The sequence below is a fragment of the Pelophylax lessonae genome, assembly GCF_965119305.1.
Source record: "Pelophylax lessonae genome assembly, chromosome: 12".
NCBI classification, from domain to species: domain Eukaryota; kingdom Metazoa; phylum Chordata; class Amphibia; order Anura; family Ranidae; genus Pelophylax; species Pelophylax lessonae.
Genome location: NC_138779.1, coordinates 222,758,459 through 222,777,206, shown reverse-complemented (window position 1 = coordinate 222,777,206; position 18,748 = coordinate 222,758,459). Strand labels below are relative to the sequence as shown.

Below are 18,748 nucleotides of genomic sequence, written 5' to 3'. Positions count from 1 at the left end.
CACCTGCCGCCGCAGATCCTGCAGTTCTCTCCGCGCCTCCAGACGTGACCTCTCCACATCTCGCAGGTTGCTGCGCAGATCGACGGCCTCCTTCTCTGTGGCAGTTCTGGCCTCCTCCAGCACAGACAGCCTCTGCTCCTTCTCTTCATTGGACCGTTTCAGACTGTTGGTGCAATGCAAGCAGCATGGTCAGCGCTGTCAATCTCGATAGATCAACCCACCCCCAATGGTGTGTGATTAGGTTGATTTACCCCTCTCTATTATAATATAATGCTCCTGGTGACCATTGTCACTGCTAGGAACAGTGATGCAGAACAGGAATAGCAAGAAAGTCTTTCAATGGGGACACCAGGTCTGGTGACAACTGTCTTCATTATTTCTTCACTTCCTGTTGTGCCTCTTGGAGAGGAAGTAAAAAGAAAAACCTGAAAGGAGTTCTCACCCTACCCCACACTATCCAAAACTTTAACCCCTTCAAAACCGGGCACTTTCCTCCCCAGGCCAATTTTCAGCGCCGTCACATTTTGAATGACAATTGCGCAGTCATGCAACACTGTACCCATATGACATTTTTTTTATCATTTTTTTCACACAAATAGAGATTTCTTTTGGTGGTATTTAATCACTACTAGTTTTTTTGTTTTTAGCTAAATAAAAAAAAGTGAAAATTTAAGGAAAAAAATGCATTTTTCTTTGCTTCAGTTATAAAAGTTTGCAAATAAATAATCTTTATCATAAGTTTAGCTCAAATTATATTCTGCTACATTTCTTTGGTGAAAATAACCCAAATCAGTTTATATTATTTAGTCTGTAGGAAAGTTATAGAATCCACAAATGATGGGATATATCTTAAAACCGACCAATCCTGATGTACTGACGGCCGATCTCATTTCTTGAGGCCCGAATATATCAGGACCAATGTTCCCTCTAATTTTTTACTGTGCTGAGCAAATAAAAAAATTTCTGAGCGCAAACCTTTAGACTGAGCAATGGGGGGGGGGGGGGGGGGGGGGAGAACGTCAATGCAGAGTGCCCACAGCAATGCCCCCAATAAATTGCAGAGTGCCCACAGCAATGCCCCCAATAAATTGCAGAGTGCCAACAGCAATGCCCCCAATAAATTGCAGAGTGCCCACAGCAATGCCCCCAATAAATTGCAGAGTGCCAACAGCAATGCCCCCAATAAATTGCAGAGTGCACAGCAATGCCCCCAATAAATTGCAGAGTGCCAACAGCAATGCCCCCAATAAATTGCAGAGTGCCCACAGCAATGCCCCCAATAAATTGCAGAGTGCCAACAGCAATGCCCCCAATAAATTGCAGAGTGCACAGCAATGCCCCCAATAAATTGCAGAGTGCCAACAGCAATGCCCCCAATAAATTGCAGAGTGCCAACAGCAATGCCCCCAATAAATTGCAGAGTGCCCACAGCAATGCCCCCAATAAATTGCAGAGTGCCAACAGCAATGCCCCCAATAAATTGCAGAGTGCACAGCAATGCCCCCAATAAATTGCAGAGTGCACAGCAATGCCCCCAATAAATGCAGAGATGCCAGTGTTTCCTCCAGAGACCCGTGCACTTACCTCACGAGCTCACAAGTCACGGCAGCTTCTCTTTAGTCCTCGGCTCCCGTGTCCCCCGCGTCTCCTCAGTCCTCCCGCCTCCTTCTCGGACCTCGGCCAATGGCATGGGGTGGTATGCCTTTCGGCCAATCAGGAAGCGGGAGGACCCGCTCCCTGATTGGCCAGGAGGAGGATCCGTGTGACAATAGCGAATTTTCATTCGCTATTGTCACGCAATGGGCGGGCTCTCGGGGCGCACTGCATCTCACTACCGTCATCGTCTGCGCCGTCTGACTTTGTGCTGCGCGGGACGGTCAATTAGACTGCGCTGCCACGCATGCGCGCAGCTTAAAGGGAACAGTGGTCAGGACAGTACAATTACCCCCCAAATCACCCCTTTTTGGAAAGTAAACAGTCCAAGGTATTTAGTAAGAGGCGTGGTGAGTTTTTGGAAGCTGTAATTTTTTTTGTCATAATTTTTTGGAAAAATTAGGAACTTAAAAGTTTTTTTTTCACATTTTTTAAACTCTTTTTACATACTGTCACCAGTGCAGTACAGCGTCATCATATGACTGGTGTGGCGGTGAGCAAGGACACTGACTGGTGAGAGTATGCAAAAAAAATTATTTTTTTTTTTCAATTTCTTTTTTTTATTTTTTTACATATGGTGACCAGAAAAATACAGTGTTACGATAGCATAGGATTTTTTTTTTTCACTAAGATTGCTTAGAGCAGTGAATTTCACTGTTACAGGCAAGCATTTTTACATAATGTAAAAAAAGAAAAAAAAAATTGTAATTTTTTTCAGTTTATTTTTTTTTATTTTTTTACATACTGTGACCAGAAAAATAGGACACTGACTGGTGAGGGTATGTAAAAAAAAAAAAAAAATACAGTGTTCAATAGCATAGGAGTATTTTTTATTTTACACTATGATTGCTTATAGCAGTGAATGTCACTGTTACAAGCATATATTTTTACAGAATGAAATAGATTCTCTACTGCGCATGCGCGAAGCGCGCTGTGCTTTCTAAGGGGGGAAGGAGGAGGGAGGCCCAAATTCTGAGGGACGGTGCCATCTCCCAAAAGTGTGGAAGGGTACCTTCCAAAAACAGGTACCCCCTTTACCCCCCCCCCTCCCCCGAAAGGTGCCAAATGTGCCACCGGAGAGGGGAGGAAGCAGATCAGCGAAAGTTCCACTTTTGGGTGCTTCCCTGCTGTAGGCCGCATCCATCTTCACCCGTCTTCCTTCCAGGTCTGTGGACTCCGGCTGTGCTACTGGCCGGAGCCAAATGACGTCACTCCCGTGCATGCACGCAGGAGCAGCTGGTCACGGCACAGGGTTCTGAAGAAACTGTACGGGCGGCCGTTCCTTCAGAGCGCATGCGCGGATGACGTCATCGGCTGCACGCAATGTAAATATCTACTAAACGGTGCAGGTTTAGGAGATATTTACAGTATCCATGGGTAAAAACCTTATCATAGGATCACCTACAGGTACAAACATCACGGGGGGGGGGGGGGGGGGGTGTACAACCACTTTAAGTGGTTAAACTGACCTCATTTGCAGACCAAAGTTCATCTCTTTGATCTAAAAGAACCAAAGGATACAATGTTTCTTTTTATCTCAGCGCTGAGGAATGTTGCGATAAACTTTGCCGGTGTTCTATTAGAATAGCGCTACCTATCAGATTCTGCAACCGGAAGTGAAGTTCGGATGAGAACTTACTGCGCGTGCGCCATGCACTACAACATGGCCGCTGTGCGTTCCAATAGGTTTCCTAATGTGACAGAACATGAAGCAGCGGCGGACATCTTCTTACACCCACGCAAGTCTTGAATTTTACATTTATTTTAGCAGTAAACTCACCTTATATACTGATACCGCGACCGAGTGAAATATTCTATTTCACTATATAATCAGTTTGTCTCTGAGCAGTGATGGGTGTACCAAGATGGCCGTTGCCACCTTCTACCTGGCAGGTTCCTCGCTATATTTACTATATTACAATAATAATAGAAATGTAATACGGTGAATCAGTATATAAGGTGAGTTACCTGCTAAATAAATGTAAAATTCAAGACTTGAGTGGGTGTAAGAAGATGTCCGCCGCTGCTTCCTGTTCTTTCACATTGGAACGCATAGCGGCCATGTTGGAACCCAAGGCGCATGCGCAGTAAGTTGTTCTCATCCGAACGTCACTTCCGGTTGAGGAATCTGATAGGTAGCGATATTCTGACAGAACAACGGCTGCCTTTTTCTTTTTTTGAAAATTCTGAGCAGAGAACGGCTCTGCACTTGTTACAAGAATCGTGGAAATGCCGGATTAAGATCGTGAGGGGGGATTAAATCGAGATCGTGATTTTTTTTTTTTTTTAACGATTCATTTTGCAGCTCTAGTACACAATGAATGGCAGGAATGGTAAGCCATCCATTGTGTACAATAATCGTGATTTGCTGTGATTGGTCACAGCAATCACATGGTACCGGCAGCGGGCCATTACACTGATCTGTAATCATCCGATGAACACAGTGGGTGACAGATCACGCCGGAGCGTGGTCCACCCTGGGGGGACATCATAAGACGTCCACCCAGAACAATAGGGCCCCTGCTCACCTATCATTTTACAATGGTCCAGACAGGAAGTTTGGGTCATATATCCAATGTTACAAGACGTACCTAATGCGTTCGCTCTCCGCCCGGCGCACCGCTCCACGCAGCTCCTCATTGGATCTCTGCACAGCCTCCTTCTCTTTGGACTCATCACTGAGAGACCTGCGCAGGTCCTGGGCCTCCTTCTTATGCACCTCCACCGCCTCGTGACTCTCACGCACCCGCCGGTGGGCCTCGATCAGCTCCCGCCGCACGGCGTCCCGGCCGTCCTCTACTACACACAGCTGAGTCTTCAGTTCGTCCACCTGAGAGAGAACACAGAGAATTAGCAGTCCTGCTCAGACGATGAATTGTGATTGGTTTGTACGAGTTGCAGGCTTGCACAGATTCCTGAAATTTGTAAAGTAATGGCAACAAACTCAGTCAGGTGGGTTTTATAAGGAGGAACTCTGATCGCTCTATAGACAGTCTGAATTATCGGACAGGCCTTACCTCTCGCAGTGCCACCTCCCGCTGTTTCCCCGTCTCTCGGATTTGCTCGTTGAGCCTCTTTAGCTCTCTATCAAGAGATGTCAGCGATTCCTCAGACTTCTCCTGCAGACTCTTCAGGTCGGAGTTCAGATTGATGATGGTACTCTGCAAATAAAACAATTGATATATATTTGTAGAATAATAAATCTGCAAGTTATACCATTTATTCCAATAAGACAATCAGATATAAGACTTTGTCAAAAAGCCAACGCATTTCAGGGGAGGCCGCCCCCTTCATCAGGGCTTGGAGATGGTAAACGGTACATACTGGACTAAACTGAACATAAAGTATGCAATATTTTAGCCAAGCAAGTGCAGAGCTTACTAGCAGATGGTTTGTGGAAAAAACAAACTGCAGACAAGCTCTGAACTTAACTGCTTGTCAAAACTTCCCCCATCTTCAAGCCCTGATGAGGGGAGTAGTCTCTGGCACCTGAAACCTGTTGGCTCTGTAACAAGGGCTGATCTTATATTTGAATCAATTTATATCTGGACGATTGGGTGCGGTACGACCTCTGGCGCTACCCTTCTATTTCTCTCCAGTATTTCTTTAGATGACACAAAGATCTACCAATAGCAGTACAATGGCCAAACACCATGATATTGTATGTGACCTGGACACATGGTACAGTGGCCTGGTCACACGGTGTGCTCGCCTGATCACTTGGTACATGGTGCACTGATCACACGGTGCACTGGTCTGATCACACTGTGCAGTGACCTGGACACTTGGTACACTGGGTGCGGTGGCCTGAACACACGGGTGCGGTGGCCTGATCGCATGGGTGCGGTGGCCTGATCGCATGGGTGCGGTGGCCTGATCACACGGGGGCGGTGGCCTGTAAACACGGGCGCGGTGGCCTGATCACACGGGTGCGGTGGCCTGATCACACGGGTGCGGTGGCCTGATCACACGGGCACAGTGGCCTGATCACATCCAGCTCAGTCAGGCACTGAATAATATGTAGGTGCTGTATAAGTGAGGAGAATGGTTATAAATGGATGATGTTTATGTGCTGGTAGTGAGCGCACACTGTGAGCACACATTATGGAAGCCTCACCCGGTCCTGCTCCTGTCTGCTGTGGTGCTCCCGTTTCTGGCGCTCCATCTCCAGGCTTAGTGCGGTCAGTGTGTGCTGTGTGTTGTTCAGCTTCTCGCTCAGTGAAGCCTTTTCGGACTCCTTCAGGGACAGGGCCTGTGGGAGAGAGGGGAGCACAAATTATACCAACAAATCCTCCAATCAGGGAACATAGGAGGCTACAGGGATGGTCAGGCTTGGGAGGAAAGAGCTAAATGATGCTGGATGAGGTGGTCCTGGGCCTGCTCACCTGCTGCTTCTCATTCTCGGCCTGTAAGAGGCTGTCATCACGATCCTGCTGCAGAGTGGCTATCTCCTCACTCATCTCCTCGCGTTCCATCTCGTATTTAGCCAGTAACTCTTCCCGCTCCTGCGTCAGGTGATGGACCAACTGCTCTTTATCGGATTCCAGCTCCAGCCGCTGCGCTTCCTGCAATGCATCATATGTCACACATCCTGCACAGGAGTATCAGGGACAGGCTGGCCATATGTGTCCTGCACAGAAGTCCAAGCATGCACCACTCCACCCATACTCAGGTCACACTAGGATCATTAAATGTCATGATACTACAAGTCCCAGCATGCACCACTCCACCCATCCTCAGATCACACTAGGATCAATAAAAGCAGTGGCACTACAAGTCCCAGCATGCACTACTCCACCCATCCTCAGATCACACAGACACATTAGGATCAATAAATGCCATGAAACTACAAATCCCAGCATGCACCACTTCACCCATCCTCAGATCACACTAGGATCAATAAATGCCATGAGACTACAAGTCCCAGCATGCACTACTCTACCCATCCTCAGTATCACACAGACACATTAGGATCAATAAATGCCATGAAACTACAAGTCCCAACATGCACCACTCCACCCATCCTCAGATCACAGAGGCACACTAGGATCAATAAATATCATGAGACTACAAGTCCCAGCATGCACCACTCCACCCATCCTCAGATCACACAGGCACACTAGGATCAATAAATGCCCCAGCAATGCATACCTGATCCCAGCAGGTTTATATTGGCTGTACCCATTCCCCACCCCTAACTCCTGGTACATTGTATTGGATAGAGTGTGGGGGGGGGGTAAATCTTCTGACAGGGTTTTATTGAAGTGACCCCACTAGGTCTATCTTCCTGTGTAGTCACCATGACAGGAAGTGAATATCTCCTATAAACACCGAGAACTCATGTAGCACCAGCTTTGGATGGAGAAGGGTCTAAAAATATTTTTTTTTACTTTTACTGTCCGTGTCCCTGCTAAGGTCCCCACTCCAACCTCACTTCCTGTGTGGTCACCAGGTCAACATTATCTCTGTATATGGACTGATCTGGAAACATCAGAGGAAATAGAAACCTTCTCCCTCAGCAGGCGTTCCACGTCCTCCTCGTGTGCTTGCTGTTCGTTCTTCAGGGCGATGTGGGCTTCCTTCTCCGCCTGGACCAGCTGTAGGCTGAGGGCCTCCCTGTCCCGCTCCAGTCTGGCCACCTCGGCCTCCATTTCCCGGCGCAAAGAGACAACATCCGCTGCAGAGAGAAAAGCGCTGATTACTGGCGGAGCATGAGAGCCTTTCCTCCTCCCCGATACACAATTATTATCTTCCAGAAGGCATACCAGTAAATCTCATCACTCGGCGTACAGTGCAGGACTCAGGCTTGGTATTCATAGACCCCGAGGTGTCCCCAAGCAATGCATGAGAAGGATGGACTACAACAAGGCCAACAAAAATGTGCCAACAGACCCAACAATAACAGAACAAACTCAGAGCGCTGCTTTAAGAACCTTAGGGCTGAAGGCTTCGACTGCAGAGGTCTGGACGACCACCTCGTAGAACTTAGGGAAGGTTTAAACTGAAGACCAAGCGGCTGCCTTACAAAGCTGGACAAAAGACTTCATGTCAGACTGCCCCAAAACACCAACCCTTCTGGTGGAGGATGGAAGATTCCGCAGGCTCCACCCTACGCGTTACGTCACGCACCACATGATTTCATCATATGATGGAGTCACGTGGTGCATGATGTAGGGCAAAGCCAGAGGGATCGCGGATCGTAAGTGACATCATATTAAAGAAGGTTTATAACCACAGTGAATGCTTTTATCTACTTCCTTTATGTAAGCAGAATTTTAATATGTTAAGTATTTTAAGCAGCATTACACTATTGATTTATTCTCCCTGGAGAAGAGACGCCTGAGGGGGGACATGATAGCAATTTTTAAATATCTCAATGGGGATCTCAGCTTAGAAAAAAAGCTTTTCAGTCGAAGGGATTGCATGAGGACTCGAGGGCATACAATGCGATTAGAGGAGAAGCGTTTCAACCTCAGGCAACGTGGGGGGTTCTTTACTGTTAGGGCTACAAGATTGTGGAATTCTCTACCACAAGAGGTGGTTTCTGCGGGTAGTATGGTTGCTTTCAAAAGACTATTAGACTTACATCTCAAGGATCAGAACATTCAGGGGTATGAGAGATGATTACAGCCACACACACCTACACAGGGGAAACTGGATGGACTATTGTCTTTATTCAACCTCACCTATTGGGGGTATGTGTCCCCTTTATTGTAACATGGCCTAGGAATAAACCATCTCCAAGATGATAAGGCGCTCCTAAAGGACCAAAACCTGTTTTTTCCTTGGGTAGTTCCTGACTACATACCCGTACCCTGATAAAAAGTCTGAAATAGAGGCAGAAAAGTCTGCCTTGGTCAGGTAGGCCGTCTGTTGAGTGCCAGAGATAGAGCTAGAATCAGATACGAAGACCAGGGTTAAAATAGGATCTTGCTGCGGTGCAAAGAAAGTATCACCACTCTGAGTGGTTTAAGTGATTTACAGATCTTCAGCAAAGCAAATGTTTGCCTGAGCTTTTGCTGCGGTTCCCTTGCGCCTGGTTTCCGCCATTTTAGTTAACGAGGATATTCCCTTGTAGAGTTGTCAAGAAGTAGGGTGTGGAAATGGGGTAAGGGTGTTCGGCATCGATAGAACAGCAAACCTGGGTGTCAACCATCCTATAGTGAAGTCCTTGTGGCAAATGGGTGGGAAGAAGTGCCCGAGTACCTAAAGATAGATCTATAGGCAGAAGTGGTGGTAATAATGCAATGTAACGCCGAGTCATAGTGGACTATTACCGCCAAGTTTGACTCTCCATAAGTAAATAATTTTTCTGATACTTTAACATAAAAAACAAATACTATGCAAGATACACATAACAAGTATATCAGTCCAATAGCAGTGTGATCCGTCTTACATATCCATGTTAAAGGTCCCTATGTTGGGTGCAGGCTTCACCGGTCACAGTGGACATACCCCCAGAGGGGTCTTCAAGGTCTGGGTTCCATAGAGATGGGCCATGGCCTTGGGCCTGCACCAAATGCAGAGTTAAACACACGATCCAGTGCTGGAAGCAATTTTACAAGCGTCCCCACATGTGGGGTTCGGGTACGGTTCCCAAGGTTTTACCGAGGTTACACCGATCCAGATGCATTGCTTCTATTGTTGTAGTAGAAAACAGTGAGGATATGATTTAAGAATCTGAGTTAGGACAATAAACTAGTTAAGCATTGAATGATTTCTCCGTAAGGGGGGAAGAGGTCCAACACCTAAGGACACTAGCAAAAAAGCTGAGGTCCCATTAAGTGGGGTGGGGTTATAAGAGTAAGGGATAAGGGGTGTGTCCAGCAAGGCTTTGCCAGTGTCCAATCACCTGAAGGTAGCAGCCTCTAACCCGGGGTCTATGAATATCCAGCCTGTGTCCTGTACTGTATGATGAAGATTATTGGGTATCATATCATGGGGAGCAGAGAAGCACTGAGGGGAATGAGCAGGAAATTTCTATCTCATGGTTTAATATGTATCAGATTCTCACACTGCATTATTTTCCTTTTATACCAAATCTTTGCTGTAGAGCTCCAGCTGCTTCTTGTAGTACGGAGTACTGAGTGCCACCATAACCATGCAGGTTCTCCTGAACATGTGTAGCTGTATGAGGCATTGTCCATCGTTGGGTGCAGCCTGTACTGCAGGCTGGTGTCAGATTTAAGAGACGAATACCATCCTATATATTACTCTCTATTACACATCTGCAGTTGTACAATCTCACAGCCTGACCTCTCACGTTACTCTGCAGGTGCTGCTAAACCTATGTAGCTGCCAACACAATTTCCAGCAGCTTCAGTCCTGCAGCCTCCCTTCTATTCAGAATTGGGTCTGTACCTTGCAGAGCCTCTTTAGCCAGCCGCAGACTCTGATTCTCGGCCTCCAGCTGCTCTTTGCGGGAGGTGATGTTGGTCAGTTGTTGCTGCACATCAAACAGCGCTGTCTCCAGAGCCTCCTTCTCTGTCCTGTGGAGAAGAACAGAGCTCTATAGATGCTGGAGGAAAAGGAGGACAGAGCTCTATAGATGCTGGAGGAAAAGGAGGACAGAGCTCTATAGATGCTGGGGGAAAAGGAGGACAGAGCTCTATAGATGCTGGAGGAAAAGGAGGACAGAGCTCTATAGATGACAGAGAAGAGGGACAGAGCTCTAGATGACAGAAGAGAAGAGGGACAGATCTCTACAGATGACAAAATGAAGAGAGACCGAGCTCTACACATGAAAAAGGAGAAGAGGGACAGAGATCTGCAGATGACAAAGGAGAAGCTGGACAGAGTTCTACAGATGAGAGGAAAGGAGAGATGGGGCTCTATAGATGCCAGAGGAGAGGAGTGATGGGGCTCTATAGAGGAGGCTCTATAGATGCCAGAGGAGAGGAGTGATGGGGCTCTATAGATGAGGCTCTATAGATGACAGAGGAGAGAAGAGATGGGGCTCTATAGATGACAGAGGAAAGGAGAGAAGGGGCTCTATAGATGCCAGAGGAGAGGAGAGATGAGGCTCTATAGATGAGAGAGGAGAGGAGAGGAGAGGAGAGGAGAGTTGGGGCTCTATAGATGAGAGAGGAGAGGAGAGGAGAGATGGGGCTCTATAGATGCCAGAGGAAAGGAGAGGTGAGGCTCTATAGATGCCAGAGGAGAGGAGAGATGAGGCTCTATAGATGAGAGAGGAGAGGAGAGGAGAGATGGGGCTCTATAGATGCCAGAGGAGAGGAGAGATGAGGCTCTATAGATGAGAGAGGAGAGGAGAGGAGAGGAGAGATGGGGCTCTATAGATGCCAGAGGAAAGGAGAGGTGAGGCTCTATAGATGACAGAGGAGAGAAGAGATGAGGCTCTATAGATGACAGAGGAAAGGAGAGAAGGGGCTCTATAGATGACAGAGTAGAGGAGAGATGGGGCTCTATAGATGAGAGAGGTAAGGAGAGATTATTCTGCAGATTCCTCTCTAAAGAGACTCAAATTATCTTTATTTGTCAAAGTGTCTGGGGCAATGGTGGCCAAATATCTTGATATAGGGAGACTCAGGTGCAGCCCCCTGGCATCATCAAAGGGATGCACATTATATTCAGTAAATGTAACGCTATATAAAGCTGTCAGAGACCTCAGACATTCAACAGGGAATGATCAGAGACTGCAGACATTCAACAGGGAATGATCAGAGACAGCAGACATGCTACTAGAGGAGGTCAGAAATTGCAGACATGATATGGGATGGGTTGGAGACTGGGAGTGTAAATGTAAACCCAGCCTCTTAGCTATTAGAATTCAGTCCAAAAAATACTTTACTAATCTTAGGTATGTAAAACAAGTACTTCTGTCAGCAGGGGGAGATTCACACAATAGTTGACAAAGGGCCACAGGTTGGGCTTCAAGGGTCTAGAACAGTGGTCCAAGCTGTGGCCCTGGGGCCAGATAGGGCCCTTTGCTTGCATTTATCCAGGTTTGGGACACTATTCCTCCCACTAATCGAGACACTATTCTGCCAACCGACACCAACAAATGGGCACCAATTCTCCCACTAACACCAATAATGGGGCACTATCCATTCCAATGAAACCAACAATGGGGCACTATTTCTCCCCCCAATACAAAATGTGGCGATGTTTATTCCCACTGATGCCAGGAAAATTTCCACTCCTGCTAGTCACAGTCCGCCCCCCCCCCCCTAAAATCTGAAAGACAATAAACTGGCCCTTTGTTTAGAAAGTTTGGAGACCCCTGCTCTAGAGGAAGAGCTGCCAATTGCCACCAACCATTTCCATTCTCCCATACTGCATTTTGGGACTATAAATGATATACTGATCAGTAGTCAGTCCCTTTCTTGCTCATACTGTGTTGTCACAACTATTATATAAAACTGAAGCTAAACGGCAATTCTGCCACTGGAGACCGAAGTGTTTAATGTTACCTTAGAGCCGCTATCTCTTCTGACTGCATTCGGTTCTCGCGCTCACACGCAGTAAGCTGCACCACCAGGTTGCCCTTGTCCTTCATCATAACCTCCTTCTCTCTGGAGGCCCGGAGGAGACTCTCACTATGCTGCTCCACCTCCTTCCGGCTATGCACCAGCTCCTCGCTCAGAGAGTTCCTGTGCCGTGTCACCTGCAGGGGTAGTAGCATGAGCATTGGGGGCCCCCGCTTTACCCACCCCACTTATTCAACCTTTCCTATAGTGCCCAGTTCTCACCTGCCCAAGCTGCTCATGAAGATGTGTCTTCTCCTTTCGCAGGGATTGGAGCTCCTGCAGGAGTTTCTCGCCTGTTTGCTCCATGGCCTGCAGGGAGTTATCCAGGCCGAAACGCTCTGTGTCCAGCTCCAGCTTTTCCTGCTCCAGCCGCACTAGCTCATCCCGAATGGAGGCCTTCTCCTGCTCCACCTCATGCTTCTGTCCACGCAAGGTGGAGCGCTCTTCCTCCAGCTGCAGAAGAAATAAACACAGGTGTCTATTTATGCTTGGATCTCTGAGAGCAAATCTACTGTGCCAACCAGGATCTGCTCGCAACTCGTTTTACCCCGAGGCTGGCAACCCCTGCAGATCCCAGTCTGGGCCGTCATACACTGTATACATCATAGTGGATCATCATGGAACCCTGTGCACCGTTCATCTCATCAGTGATAAGCCTACTGACCCCACTGTGGTGTGAGCCGTACCTGAGCGATGACCTTGTTTAGCTCCATCTTGTCATGGGCCAAACTCTCATTCAATGCACTCATCTTGGATAAAGCATCTCGCAAGGTGGCCTCTTCCGTCCTCTGCCGATTGAGCGCCAGCTCCAGCTCGGCCCGGCTGGTCTCGGCCTGGTGGGAAGAAAAGAAGGTCTTTGAAATCGTTCCCTTGCTGGTCTCATTAGTAGCCACAGCAGTCCAATGCGGGACAAAATCATTGATAACCTAGAAGTTTAGGCTTTATGGTAAAAAAGCGTACAGAAGAAGATAGCGGTGACTAGCAGGCTTATTCCACAACGCAATGCAAGAAGCAGTGTACAGCAAGACCCTTACTTACAAACGAGTTCTGTTCTGGGAGTTTGTTCGTTAGTTCAACTTGTTCATAAGTACAGCAAAGATCAGCGCTTGCAGACAAAGACTGTGGGCACTGATCAATGGGGTCTGGGGGGGGGGGGTCAGAACACAAAGGAACAGCATTGAGGATCGCTGCACCAGCATTGCTTGTGTTGGTACAGCGATCTGTGAGAGTGTACCAAGCTTTACAGCAAGGGTCTTCAAACTATGATCCTCCAGCTGGTCAGGAACTACAATTCCCATCATGCCTAGTCATTTCTGTGAATGTCAGAGTTTTACAGTGCCTCATGGGATGTGTAGTTCCCCAACAGCTGGAGGGCCGTAGTTTGAGGATCCCTGCTTTACAGGGTTGGAAATGTTCGTATCTGGGAAAGTTTGTAAGTAGAATGTTGGTATGTAGAGGACTTTCTGTACAAGCCGTGTACAAAGTGCAGTAACTAGAGAATAAGCCTGCAATGTGGGCAGGGAGGAAAGTAAACTAATCTGATTATGTTTATTACACAGATCACATCATGGCTATGTCTAAAAACCTTACAAAGGATAGCGATTCTCTAAAAGTCAACCTTAAAGATTTCAGAGATGTCACTGTGACCTGGAGGAAGCATGTGGCCAGTGAAACCATCCTCCATGCTTCATCCACGTCAATGAGTCACTAAGTAGTGGAAAGCTGTGTCATTATATCATCTTATCTGCTGCTCATTGACAGTAAATCGGCCTCTATGAGGATTAGGAAGCGTGTTCTCTGTAATGCGGAGATCTCACCTTAGACAGGGCCTGAGAAATGTCAGCCTTCTCCGCGTCAGACACTTCCTTCTCCAGACTGGACTGCTGCAGAGCCTCTTTCACCACCACCAGCTCCTTACGTAGTGCGGACAGCTTCACCTCTAACTGCTCCTGAGCCTTGTGCCTGCAGAACAAGAGGGTACAATGCATTAAATGAAAGCCATTATGAATGGTAAATCTTCTGTGCAGTGATTATCTCTTGTATTGACTTAAGCTCTTCATGGCACTGCATCCATCATCCTTCTCCACCCGGCTAATAGCTGGGGACTCTTCATGGCACTGCATCCATCATCCTTCTCCACCCTGCTAATAGCTGGGGACTCTTCATGGCACTGCATCCATCATCCTTCTCCACCCTGCTAATAGCTGGGGACTCTGCATGGCACCGAATCCATCGCCCTTCTCCACCCTGCTAATAGCTGGGGACTCTGCATGGCACCGAATCCATCGCCCTTCTCCACCCTGCTAATAGCTGGGGACTCTGCATGGCACCGAATCCATCGCCCTTCTCCACCCTGTTAATAGCTGAGGATTGCCCGCTCAGTGGTGACACAGCCGACATGTTCGGCCATCCTGCTTCCTGGTTTGCGTCCCCTGGCCATCTAAATGGCCGGAGGAGCGATGACATCACTTCCGCGCATGCGCGCGGGAGCGGCCGTTCACAGCACAGGGCTCTGAAGGAATGGCACTGATGGCCGTTCCTTCAAAGCGCATGCAGCTGCATTAAAAGAAAATATCTCCTGAACTGTACAAGTTTAGGAGATATTTACAGTACCTATAGGTAAGCCTTACCTATAGGTACAAGCAATGTTCCCTCTGTGCTGAGCAAATAAAAACATTTCTGAGCGCAAACCTTTAGATTCACAGCATTGCCCCCAATCAACTCGCAGACTTTTAGACCCACAGCATTGCCCCCAATCAACTCGCAGACTTTTAGACCCACAGCATTGTCCCCAATCAATGCAAAGTGCCCACAGCATTGCCCCCAATCAATGCAGAGTGCCCACAGCATTGCCCCCAATCAATGCAGAGTGCCCACAGCATTGTCCCCAATCAATGCAGAGTGCCCACAGCATAGCATTGCCCCCAATCAATGCAGAGTGCCCACAGCATAGCATTGCCCCCAATCAATGCAGAGTGCCCACAGCATAGCATTGCCCCCAATCAATGCAGAGATGCCAGCATTCCCCCCACGAGACCCGTGCACTTACCTCACGGTCACGGCAGCTTCTCTTCAGTCCCGCGTCCCCTCAGTCCTCCCGCCTCCTCCTCGGCCAATGGCATGGGGTTTGCCTTTCGGCCAATCAGGAAGCAGGAGGACACGCTCCCCGAGATTGGCCAGGAGGAGGATCTGTGTGACAATAGTGAATTTTCATTTGCTATTGTTACACGATGGGAGGGCTCCGGGCGCAGTGCTCTGCTCCCCGGCCGCCGTCGTCTGCGGCTGGGCGGTCTGAATATGTGCTGCGCTGGACCGTCAATTACACTGCGCGTCCGCGCAGCTTAAAGGGAACATTGGGTACAAGTTATAAGAGAGGGTTTACAACCTCTTTAAGCAGGAGGACCTTGCGGGTGCTGCAGGATTTCAGTCCTTCATGGCGTGTTACCAATTGTTTTCTTGGTGACTATGGTCCCAGCTGCCTTGAGATCATTGAGAAGATTCTCCCATGTAGTTCTGGGCTGATTCCTCACCGTTCTCATGATCATTGGAACCCCACGAGGTGAGATCTTCCATGGAGCCCCAGACTGAGGGAGACTGACAGGTATTTTGTGTTTCTTCCATTTGTGAATAATCGCACCAACTGTTGTCACCCTCTCACCAAGCTGCTTGGCGATGGTCTTGTAGCCATTCCAGCCTTGTGTAGGTCTCCAATCTTCTCCCTGACCTCCTTGGACAGCTCTTTGGTCTTGGCCATGGTGGAGAGATTGGAATCTGATTGGTTGCTTCTGTGGACAGGTGTCTTATATACAGGTAACAAGCTGAGATTAGGAGCATTCGCTTTAAGAGAATCCTCCTAATCTCAGCTCATTACCTGTATAGAAGACAACTGGGAGGCAGAAATCTGCTGATTGATCGGGGATCAAATACTTATTTCACTCAATAAAATGCAAATCAATTTATAACTTTTTTGAAATGCGTTTTTCTGGATATTTTTGTTGTTATTCTGTCTCTCTCTGGTAAAATAAACTGACCAATAAAATTATAGACTGATCATTTCTTTGTCAGTGGGCAAACGTACAAAATCAGCAGGGGGTCACATACTTTTTCCCCTCACTGTATGATCTCCATTGGTTTACAGGCTGCATTTCTGCACTAAAAATAATAAAACTTGCACAAAATCGAATCTTTCTGAACCCAGAACAACCCAGACCGGCCGGCACTCTGGTTGTACAGATCTGGTCATGCATTGATATGGTGGGAGGATGGGGGTTGTACAGATCTGGTCATGCAGTGATATGGTGGAAGGATGGGGGTTGTACAGATCTGGTCATGCAGTGATATGGTGGGAGGATGGGGGTTGTACAGATCTGGTCATGCAGTGATATGGTGGGAGGATGGGGGTTGTACAGATCTGGTCATGCATTGATATGGTGGGAGGATGGGGGTTGTACAGATCTGGTCATGCAGTGATATGGTGGAAAGATGGGGGTTGTACAGATCTGGTCATGCAGTGATATGGTGGAAGGATGGGGGTTGTACAGATCTGGTCGTGCAGCGATATGGTGGAAGGATGGGGGTTGTACAGATCTGGTCGTGCAGCGATATGGTGGGAGGATGGGGGTTGTACAGATCTGATCATGCAGTGATATGGTGGAAAGATGGGGGTTGTACAGATCTGGTCATGCAGTGATATGGTGGAAGGATGGGGGTTGTACAGATCTGGTCATACAGTGATATGGTGGGAGGATGGGGGTTGTACAGATCTGGTCATACAGTGATATGGTGGGAGGATGGGGGTTGTACAGATCTGGTCATGCAGTGATATGGTGGAAGGATGGGGGTTGTACAGATCTGGTCATGCAGTGATATGGTGGAAGGATGGGGGTTGTACAGATCTGGTCATGCAGTGATATGGTGGAAGGATGGGGGTTGTACAGATCTGGTCATGCAGTGATATGTTGGAAGGATGGGGGTTGTACAGATCTGGTCATGCAGTGATATGGTGGGAGGATGGGGGTTGTACAGATCTGGTCATGCAGTGATATGGTGGAAGGATGGGGGTTGTACAGATCTGGTCATGCAGTGATATGGTGGAAGGATGGGGGTTGTACAGATCTGGTCATGCAGTGATATGGTGGAAGGATGGGGGTTGTACAGATCTGGTCATGCAGTGATATGGTGGAAGGATGGGGGTTGTACAGATCTGGTCATGCAGTGATATGTTGGAAGGATGGGGGTTGTACAGATCTGGTCATGCAGTGATATGGTGGAAGGATGGGGGTTGTACAGATCTGGTAATGCAGTGATATGTTGGAAGGATGGGGGTTGTACAGATCTGGTCGTGCAGTGATATGGTGGGAGGATGGGGGTTGTACAGATCTGGTCATGCAGTGATATGGTGGGAGGATGGGGGTTGTACAGATCTGGTCATGCAGTGATATGTTGGAAGGATGGGGGTTGTACAGATCTGGTCGTGCAGTGATATGGTGGGAGGATGGGGGTTGTACAGATCTGGTCATGCAGTGATATGTTGGAAGGATGAGGGTTGTACAGATCTGGTCGTGCAGTGATATGGTGGGAGGATGGGGGTTGTACAGATCTGGTCATGCAGTGATATGTTGGAAGGATGAGGGTTGTACAGATCTGGTCATGCAGTGATATGGTGGGAGGATGAGGGTTGTACAGATCTGGTCGTGCAGTGATATGGTGGGAGGATGGGGGTTGTACAGATCTGGTCACGCAGTGATATGGTGGAAGGATGGGGGTTGTACAGATCTGGTCATGCAGTGATATGGTGGGAGGATGGGGGTTGTACAGATCTGGTCATGCAGTGATATGGTGGGAGGATGGGGGTTGTACAGATCTGGTCATGCATTGATATGGTGGGAGGATGGGGGTTGTACAGATCTGGTCATGCAGTGATATGGTGGAAGGATGGGGGTTGTACAGATCTGGTGATGCAGTGATATGGTGGGAGGATGGGGGTTGTACAGATCTGGTCATGCAGTGATATGGTGGAAGGATGGGGGTTGTACAGATCTGGTCGTGCAGTGATATGGTGGGAGGATGGGGGTTGTACAGATCTGGTCATGCAGTGATATGTTGGAAGGATGAGGGTTGTACAGATCTGGTCATGCAGTGATATGGTGGGAGGATGAGGGTTGTACAGATCTGGTCGTGCAGTGATATGGTGGGAGGATGGGGGTTGTACAGATCTGGTCACGCAGTGATATGGTGGAAGGATGGGGGTTGTACAGATCTGGTCATGCAGTGATATGGTGGGAGGATGGGGGTTGTACAGATCTGGTCATGCAGTGATATGGTGGAAGGATGGGGGTTGTACAGATCTGGTGATGCAGTGATATGGTGGGAGGATGGGGGTTGTACAGATCTGGTCATGCATTGATATGGTGGGAGGATGGGGGTTGTACAGATCTGGTCATGCAGTGATATGGTGGAAGGATGGGGGTTGTACAGATCTGGTGATGCAGTGATATGGTGGGAGGATGGGGGTTGTACAGATCTGGTCATGCAGTGATATGGTGGGAGGATGGGGGTTGTACAGATCTGGTCATGCATTGATATGGTGGGAGGATGGGGGTTGTACA

General features: G+C 48.1%; 1 protein-coding gene across 1 annotated transcript in view; it reads right to left on the bottom strand.

Moving 5' to 3' along the window:
- The window catches only part of CROCC (ciliary rootlet coiled-coil, rootletin), a 74,426-nt gene that overhangs the window by 19,000 nt on the left and 36,678 nt on the right, over positions 1-18,748 (bottom strand). The window contains exons 15-25 of the mRNA XM_082274555.1: positions 13,958-14,102; positions 12,827-12,973; positions 12,363-12,593; positions 12,084-12,277; positions 10,015-10,142; positions 7,161-7,330; positions 6,039-6,218; positions 5,771-5,905; positions 4,671-4,814; positions 4,245-4,483; positions 4-163 (exon numbers count right to left, since the gene is read on the bottom strand). Of these exons, the coding sequence (XP_082130681.1) occupies positions 4-163; positions 4,245-4,483; positions 4,671-4,814; positions 5,771-5,905; positions 6,039-6,218; positions 7,161-7,330; positions 10,015-10,142; positions 12,084-12,277; positions 12,363-12,593; positions 12,827-12,973; positions 13,958-14,102 (1,873 nt within the window). The remainder of the gene's footprint in view (positions 1-3; positions 164-4,244; positions 4,484-4,670; positions 4,815-5,770; positions 5,906-6,038; positions 6,219-7,160; positions 7,331-10,014; positions 10,143-12,083; positions 12,278-12,362; positions 12,594-12,826; positions 12,974-13,957; positions 14,103-18,748) is intronic.